At 35.9% G+C, this 9,754-nt stretch overlaps 1 protein-coding gene across 3 annotated transcripts in view; it reads right to left on the reverse strand.

Annotated features, from left to right (window-relative positions):
• ATAD1 (ATPase family, AAA domain containing 1) overlaps positions 1–9,754 on the reverse strand; it is a 31,693-nt gene that overhangs the window by 15,614 nt on the left and 6,325 nt on the right. For all 3 annotated transcript variants that reach the window (XM_005875935.2, XM_014547482.1, XM_014547483.1), the window contains exons 3-5: positions 6,842–6,940; positions 4,238–4,358; positions 2,593–2,793 (exon numbers count right to left, since the gene is read on the reverse strand). In XM_005875935.2, the coding sequence (XP_005875997.1) occupies positions 2,593–2,793; positions 4,238–4,358; positions 6,842–6,940 (421 nt within the window). The remainder of the gene's footprint in view (positions 1–2,592; positions 2,794–4,237; positions 4,359–6,841; positions 6,941–9,754) is intronic.

A 9,754-nucleotide genomic window follows, 5' to 3' on the forward strand; every position in this document is an offset into this window, starting at 1 on the left:
CTGAAAAACACACACACAATCAATTCACAAACTTCATTTCTTTCCTAAAAATACATTTATGCTAACATATATAAAAGAAGTAAAGGATCTGGTACTGAGAGGCTAGAAAAAGATCAAGTAGTGTCTTCGAGGAAAATCTGTGTAGTTTGGCCCCAACTTTCCAGATTATCTGTATCCTTTGTGCTCTTAATTATGGGGTCACAACCTTTTCCTCACTTTCCCTGGTAATAAATAAAATGACATTAGAAAATGTCAAAACACTATTAGGTGGGAAAATGTAGGACAGAAAATGGTTCAAAACATACAAGCTAGCATACATGTAAAAAAACAAACAAAATGCAAATAACTTTGGTTATTGCTCAGTGAAATACTTAAGAACAACTTTAATTTCCTGTTTTGAATTATTTTGTTTTCCAAATTATCTACAATGAACATCAAATGCTTTTAAGAAGCGGGGAAGCATTTTCCTCTTAGAATGAAAAAACTAAAAGGTCATACATCCTAAGAATAAAACAAGACAGTAAAAATAAATCCTGGATTTTCTTATACAGTTCCAATTTTGTACAATCTATCCATTATTGGACTATGTATCAAACTAACTCACCAAAAAAAAAAAAAAAAAAAAAAAAAAAAAAAATAAAGAAAATCTAATCATTTAAAATTATTTATTTTTTAAAGATAAATTAAGTTCAGCTGCCTACTTAGCCACCACTGTGTAGTAGTGCTTACAAGAGACACACTTAAATATAAGGGCTCAGAATAGTGAAAAGGATGGCAAAAGACATGTAAACACTATTTGAAAGGTTGGATAAAGTATTTTTATAAAAACTTAATACATATCTGATAAATGTTGCTAGAACATTTTTTATATACTAAAAAAAAATCTAGACACAAACCTTATACCTTTCACAAAAAATTAACTCAAAATGCATCACAGATCTAAATGTAAAACACAAAACTATAAAGCCAGAATACAGGAGAAAATCCATACAGGGTATGATGATGAGTTTTTACAAACAACACCAAAAACAATCCATCAAAGAAAAAATAGTGGAGTTGGAGTCCATTAAAATTAAAAGTCCTTCCTTGTGGAAGACATTGTTAGAGAAAAGCCAAAGCACAGACTAGGGAAAAGTATTTACGAAACATATATTTGACAAAGGATTTGTATCCAAAATATACAATGAACTCTTAAAATTCAACAATAGAAAAATCCAAAAAGATCTAAACAGATACCCACCTCACCTCTCCAGAGAAGATATACAGATGCAAATAAGCGTATGAAAAGATGCTCAATAACATGTCATTAGGGAATTGCAAATTAATATAACAATAAGACACCGCTACAAACTTATTAGAATAGCTAAAATCAAAAAAACTTATAATAAAATCCAATAAACTGCTGAAGAAGATGCAGAACAACAGATTCCTTTTATTTATTGCTGATGAAACTGCAAAATGGTATAGCCACTTTGGAAGATAGTTTGCTAGTTTCTTACAAAGCTAAATATAGTTTTACCATAAGATCCAGCAATCATAATGAACATCAACAACAATTACCAAAAAGCCCTAGCTGGTTAGAGCGTAACCTGTGGCCTGAAGGGTCCCAGGTTCAATTCCGGGCAAGGGCACAAGCCCGGGTTGCAGGCTTGATCCCCAATGTTGCGTGTGCAGGAGGCAGCCGGTCAATGATTCTCTCTCATCACTGATGTTTCTATCTCTCTCTCCCTCTCCCATCCTCTCTGAAATCAATAAAAATATATTTAAAAAATTACAAAACAAAAAAATCACCTCAAAAAACCAACAATTTACAAGCAAGGAAATCCAAATGACTAATCAACATGTTAAAAGATGCCTGAATTTAATAGTAAGCTGGAAAACCCAAATTAAAACAATAATGAGATAATTTATGCTATTTAAACTGGCAAAAAGTAATGATAATATCTGACAAAAAAAAGTTTAGGGAGTTTCTAGGGATACAAACTACACAATGAAAGTGAAAACAGGTATAACCACCCTGACGAACTGGTAGTCCTCATTCGGTTGAAGATGAACACAACACACAGTCTAATGGTTCAACTACTAGTTGATATCTACCCTGGACAAACATATGTGCTTAAGGAAACATGCAAATGGATGTCTACTGCATTCGGTTTGTAAGAGGGAAAACAGAAAAAGCTATCCAATAGGATAATGAACAGACTCATTCAGCAACACAGAAATTATGCAGAGCATATTAGGATGGTGGTTATCACTTTTGTTTTTAATAATTTGGCCTAAAAATTGTTAAAAACTCAACTTGGCCCAGCCGGCATGGCTCAGTGGTTGAGCATCACTTTGAACCAGGAGATCATGGTTCGATTCCCGTCAGGGTGCATGCTTGGGTTGCGGGCTCGATACCCAGTGGGGGGCGTGTAGAAGGCAGCCAATCACTGATTCTCTCTCATCATTGATGTTTCTATCTCTCTCTCCTTCTCCCTTCCTCTCTGAAATCAATAAAAATATATTAAAAAAACAAAACTCAATTTGGTCATCTAAATACCAACCTTAAATATAGCATTTTAAAATGCTCCAATAGAAAACATAGCATACCTATTTCATCTATAAAGATGATGGAAGGCTGTAGCTTTATGGCAAGAGAAAAAACAGCAGCAGCTAATTTCTGAGATTCTCCATACCACTTATCTGTCAGTGTTGAAGGCTGAAGGTTAATAAATCGACAGCCTGCTTCTTTGGCTGTAGCCTTGGCAATCAATGTTTTACCACAGCCTGGAGGCCCATAGAGAAGAACACCTGGAAATAAACATGTTTTTATTATTTCCTTTAAGAGAATAAGATACTTGCTTTAGTTTGTGATAATCAACATATTAATTCTAGCCACAGTATAATTTTTCCCAATATTCACTTGTTTTTATTCACATTTTTTAATAGTAGAAAAGGAAGAAGCCATATTCTATATTCAGTGTCAGTGATGACAAGTATTTGGGATTATGGAATCTTGTGCCTCCTCCCTTCAATAAAAATGTCCGGCCAGGTAACGTTCACTTTTTGACCTGGGTGATAATTACATAAGTGTTAGTGTTATAATTACCCATTCAACTATTTTATTCCCATTTCCTTATATATGTTAAATTTCACTAAAATTCATGTTTTCTCACCTGACATGTTATCAGTGACTCTAGCAATATTATTTAAAAGTGGCACTTTTTTTTGCCTGCCAGTATGGCTCAGTAGTTGAGCATTGACCTATGAACCAGGAGGTTACAGTTCGATTCCAGGTCAGGGCACATGCCCGGATTGCAGGCCCAATCCCCAGTAGGCATTACATTTAAGGATGCAGTTATAAGCCCCCTACTGGGGAATGGAGCCCGCAATGTGGGCATGTGAACTGACTAGGAATTGAACCATGACCTCCTGGTTCATAGGTTAACACTCAACCACTGAGCCACGACACGGCTGGGCATCTTTCAATTCTTGAATTCCAAGACTTTCAAAGTAATTACTAAGGACAAGGAAACATTTCCCTTAAAAATAATGTGTATTTAGTAATTAAGTGGAAATAATTAAAAGGGAAAAAGTCACTAGAATTGTGAAACAACAAAAAAAAGTCTTATTGTACACTTGAAACCTATATAATCTTATTAACCAATGTTGCCCCAATAAATTTAATTTTTAAAAAAAGTCTTATCTCGAAAACAAAATAAAAAAAACCACATTGTGACTTTGGACTTTTTTTTAACCTTGATTTTCCCAATTTCCATTTATTTGGACGTAATAAATGAGTTTGAAATAAAAGGACTATTTTGCAATGTTAACTTCATCTAAATTTGGGAAGCTAAAGAATGAGCAATTATATCGGAAACCTATTCACACTGTTGTTGGCCATCCAATTCCGATTCATCACTCTGAACCCAACCCTGGAGCAGATAGAGAAGTTGCATCAGACCTACATGGAGGAGCTAAGGAAATTATCTGAGAAGCACAAAGGGAAGTATGGTATCCCAGAGCTCTAATCTTTAACTGTACTTTAGGAGAATGAGAGAACATTCCACTGAGAGAATAAATATGTTAAATACCTTAAGAAAAAAAACACAAAAAGAATGAGCAATTATTTGAAAACTGTTAGTTTACTGGATCTCAGCATTCTCTAGAAAATCTAACTTCAAATCCACCAGTTCTATAATGACAAAGTTCCAGTGGTTCTAAGATTTTTAATGCTGTAGCAAATATACTTTACCTTTTGGAGGCTGTAGAAGCCTAGAATTTTCAAACAAATGCTTCTTTTTGATAGGTAAGATGACAGTGTCTTTCAGATCGGTAATGACATCATCTAAACCTGCTATATCACTCCAAGTAACCTGGTAAAAGGTAAGGTCAACATGAATTTTACAACGGATGTTTACTCACTAAAGTAAAAAAAATTCCACCAGCCCTAGCTGGTTTGGCTCAGTGGATAGAATGTCGGCCTGCGAACCAAAGGGTCCCTGGTTCGATTCCAGTCAAGCGCACATGCCCAGGTTGTGGGCTCGATCCCCAGAGCGGGGCATGCAGGAGGCAGCCGATCAATGATTCTTTCATCATTGATGTTTCTATCTCTACCTCCCTCAATAAAATCAATAAAAATATTTTTAAAAATACATATACATATATATATTTTTTGTTGATTTCAGAGAGGAAGGGAGAGGGAGATAGAGATAGAAACATCAATAATGAGAGAGAATCATTGATCGGCTGCCTCCTACATGCCCCCCACTGGTGATCGAGCCCACAACCCGGGCATGTGCCCTTGGCTGGAATCAAACCTGGGACCCTCCAGTCCGCAGGCTGACGCTCGCAGGCTGACCTCTATCCACTGAGTCAAACCAGCCAGGGCAATAAAAATATATTTTTTAAAAAAATTTCCCCCAAATGGTAACATTTATTCTGATAAGTATACATAAACAGTAAAAGATTAAAATTATATATTACTGAGAGTAAAGACATTTCATAGTAATAATGAAATTAAAGCACTATGACACTGCAAAAAGGAATTTAATAGTCAACTACCTACCATTAAAAAAAGAAAAAAGCACTAGGTCTGGCACTTAAAACTGCAGGGACTTTAAAAGCTGAATTCACCCTGCCGAGAAGATTGACAGCCAGCTCAGTTAATTCAGCACTGCTGATCTGGAAGAGCTCACCAGAAGTGTATCTAATTCATATATGATGCTGTCAAGCATAATAGGAGTGAATTTTAGAAAAAAGGCCTATACCACCCAAATGGACTTCTGAATTTTATTAACCAAAAGTAAAATAGTATTAAAACTTATCTTTATAAATAGTAAATAGGGGACAAATACTTTCAAAATAGACACAGTTTGCCCAGCTGGCGTGGCTCAGTGGTTGAGTATCGACCTATGAACCAGGAGGTCACAGTTCGAATCCCAGTCAGGGCACATGCCTGGGTTGTGGGCTCGGTCCCCAGTGTGAGGTGTGCAGGAGGCAGCCGATCCATGATTTTCTCTCATCATTGATGTTTCTATCTCTCTCTCTCCCTCTCTGAAATATATTTTTAAAAAATAAAATAAAACAGACACAGTTTGTGTATTTTAAAGCCTTCTGACGTTTTTTATAATAAACTGAAAAGACCATTTAAAAAAAAAATCAACCTAACTCTAATATAACTGAATAAAGAGGCTGAATTTGGTGCCAGTCAGAAGCAGTATTTACAACAAACTTACTTTCTTTAAAACTTAAAAAAAAGTACTATTTTAAATTTATAAATCAAATTCAAATAGAGGATTAATTCTGGGGGTATGTATGTCTTTGTGCACACAGATAATAACAGACATTGTAGATTTTTATTTTCTAAATTTGGGAATAGGATATCAAATTTCATTCTATTTATTTATAACCTCTTGTTACAAAATGTACTTAAACCTCTTCTTACAAAATATTCACATAAGATTTTTAGAGTTTACATTACTCTGGTCCTCAAAATAACCCTTCTTAAGTAGATAGAGCAGGTATTATACATGTATAATCCAGAACAATTCCCTGGGTTATACATGAGGGAACTGAGACTCAAAGAGGACATAATTTGCCAACGCCATGAATGGAAAAACAGGATTCAGAATCTTGTGTTGCCTACCATACCTCATTATAAAAATCTAAGTTTAAATTCCAAATCAAATATCCACATGACTTAAAGCAATATATTTTATATGCCACAAAGGTAAATATAAACAAGCACAAATTTAACTCAACAAATGTGCACAAAAATAAGATAACAGAGCAGGATTGAAATTATTATCCTTATGCTTGCAAGGCAGGCCCTTGGCTGGAGTATGGGAACTTAGGTTTTAAGAGTGTTCCCATAACTCCCTGATAAGAACAGTTCACTGTGCCTAAACTATTTGTGCAAACAATTTGGTTTGTGGCAAATACCTATTTTCCTTCAGAACTTTGGTATATGTGAGAAAAACAAAGTCTACACAACCAGTACCGATTAAAACCCTGGGCATGAAGTCTCTAACGAGTTTCCCCATGGATAGTATTTTACATGGGTTCTCACAACTTGTTGATGGAGGAATCAGGTGCATCCTGTGTGACTTTACTGGGAGAAGAGTCTTGGACGCTTGTGCCTGATTTCCTTCAGACTTTATCATTTTATCCCATGACCCTCTTTCCTTGCTGATTTTGCCTTGTACCCTTTGGCTGTAATAAGCCATGTCTGTGGGGACCCCTATGCTGAATGCTGTGATTCCTCCTACAGAATCATCAGACCTGGTTATGGCCTTTGGGACCACTGACACAAAATTCTAGACCCCCCAAAATATTAAACAAGATTAAAGGTACATACATGCATGTTAAGAGGGTCTACAAGATGAGCAGCAATACTCATTTCATATTCTGAAAGCTTCACATTTTTCACACCAATTTGCTTCATTAACTTCTCCGCCTAGGGGGAAAGGGAACAAGCAACCTTCTTTAGTTTGATATTTAGATATGGGCACTTCAAAAGAGGCATCTGTGAAATATAAAAAGCAATGAACAGATACACAAGAATTTTCCAAGAATATTCTAGGCCCCTTGACTTCATCCTTGCCCGTTGTAAGTCCTTAGGTAAAGAAAAATTTGAGGGTCTACTCTACAGAAACAAGAGCAATTTAAACCAGCTCGTGAAAAATGAGGGGAAATGAGAAAATAGGGTACATAATTAAAGAGATAAATACAGGGCCTCACACTGCTGCAATGAGACTCTAAGGTCCAACTTGATATCTCTTTCCTAGTAGGATGATCATGACAGGTACAGACGAAACCTCAAGATGAAAGACTGAGGAATTAAAGATATCAAGAAATAGACAACTGGAATATATTTAAATTAACAGAGTATCTGAAAACAGGTGCTTAACTTCCTTCAAATTACTCAGGTATTTACAATAGGTGTTCATACCTATCTAATTTCAAATTGTTCTGAGATGCTTTCCCATAAAGTCAATTCCTGATGCTAGGCAACCAGATAAACATTTACTGAGTGTGCCAAATATTATGTCAAAATACCATAAATAGATTAACTCATTGAATCTTCAGAGTGAGCCTATGGGCTAGACACAATTTTTCTCCATAATGGAAAAAGAAACCGAAATTTAGCTCAGACTAAGTAATTGCCTTAGGTTAAAGTGAGCCAATGAAAGAGGCAATATTCAAATCCTTGCAGTCCAATACTAGAACCCATACTCTAACCACTAAACATATTACCTTGGTTTCCCCAATTATATAAAAGTTTGTGATTACTAAGGAGTCTTAAATAATCTACAAATAACATTCAAATTTCAAATAAGTTAGCATTTTTAGAAATGAAGGTGCTCTGCTAAGTCATGAATTTACCTAAATTTTTGTTACATTTTCCTAAAATACTTGTGATTATATTAAATCTTGCTGTTTGTCAGGGGTATCGCTGCTCTACAAGGAAATTCAAATCACACAGCATTCTAGTTATAGAGTGGTTAAAGGATTAGTATAAATGTGTGTTGATCATGTCCTAGTAATAATAGCATTTTTTAAAAGTGCTATGAACCACATCATTATTCCTATTCTGTATCCCCCTGTAAAATTACTCAATGGATAAAGCTGCCTTTCCCAGATCCCTTTTACCTCTTTCTTATAAATATCTTCTCTTTCACTGCCTTTAAATCTTTTATGTGTCAGCTATGAAAGGTATCCTATTGTGCTATCTATAACAATATTAACTCTTCCTTTTCATTATGATTCTATAAATGTAAAGCCATCCCACATGTGTTCTTTTTTAGGCCATGCTCTAAAATAGTTGGTTCTCAACGGGGGGTGATTTTGCATCCGAAAGGACATTTGGCTAAGTTTTGGGTTGTGACAACTTGAAGGGAAGAGTGCTACTGGTATCCAGTCAGCAGAGATGGGGATGCTGCTAAACATTTCAGAAGGCACAGGATAGCCTGTCTCCTTACCCTCCCACCAAATTATCTGGCCCCAAATGTCATTACTACCGAGTTGGGAAACCTGCCTTTTTCTCCATTAAAGTCACATTCTGATTTTAAAAATTAAGAAGTGGGGTAGGAAATAGTAAACTAATATTTTTGCCTTAAACAGGGAAAGAAGAAATGGAGAAAAGGAGAAGAAACACTCATTTCATTCAGATTCTGAAAGATCACTAAAGTTGTTTGTTCTTTTGGAAGAATAATTTTAAAAAGAGATAGCATTACCAAATAAAGAATAAAAAGGAGATGAACTAATTAAATGTAGGTTAAAAACCTTTTACTGCCCTAGCTGGTTTGGCTCAGTGGATAGAGCGTTGGACTATGGACTAAAGGGTCCCAGATTCGATTCCAGTCAAGGGCACATGCCCGGGTTGCAGGCTCGATCCCCAGTAGGAGGCATGCAGGAGGCAGCCAATCAGTGATTCTCTCTCATCATTGATGTTTCTATCTCTCCCTCTCTCTTCCTCTCTGAAATAAAAATACATTAAAAAAAAAAATACACCTTTTACTGAGGTCACGGCTAAAGTACATACTCCAATTTTAGTGTAGAAAGAGGAAATCACTGATACAGAGCTTTTAAAAATGTACTTAATTAGAAAATAGCAAAGAATTTGAGTAATTATCTTTATATATTAGGTGCAAGCTCTTACCACCAACATACATTAAAATTCTAGAAAATGTACTTTTCTAGATATGTGAAGACCATCATCTTAGGGAAAGTGCACTTACATCTCTTCCTTCTGATTTTATCATATGTATTCTGAAAGTTATTGGGTAAAATGCCCAAATCAAATGTCATCTTCCCATAAACTTGCCCTATCTACCAGTTTCTAAACCTCTATAAAGATATTATGAGTCACCCAGCCAGTGTGGCTCAGTGGATGAGTATCGACCTATGAACCTGAGGGGTTCAAGGTTCATTTCCTGGTCAGGGCATTTGCCCAGGTTGTGGGATCGATCCCAAGTGTGGGACTTGCAAGAGGCAGCTGATCAATGATTCGCATCATCATTGATGTTTCTATCTCTCTCTCCCTCTCCCTTCCTCTCTGAATTCAATAAAAATTAGAGCATTTGAGGGTATGTGCTAGGGGTGGGGGCGGCCGGGGAGAGGTCAATGGGGGAAAAAGGAGACTTATGTAATACTTTAAACAATAAAGAATTTAAATTAAAAAAAAAATTAGAGCGTTATCCCAATATGTGAACGTTGCGGGTTGGATCCCCAGGTCAGGACACATACAAGAAGCAACCAATGAATGCAT

Source organism: Myotis brandtii, unplaced genomic scaffold (genome assembly GCF_000412655.1).
Source record: "Myotis brandtii unplaced genomic scaffold, ASM41265v1 scaffold475, whole genome shotgun sequence".
Lineage (NCBI taxonomy): Eukaryota > Metazoa > Chordata > Mammalia > Chiroptera > Vespertilionidae > Myotis > Myotis brandtii.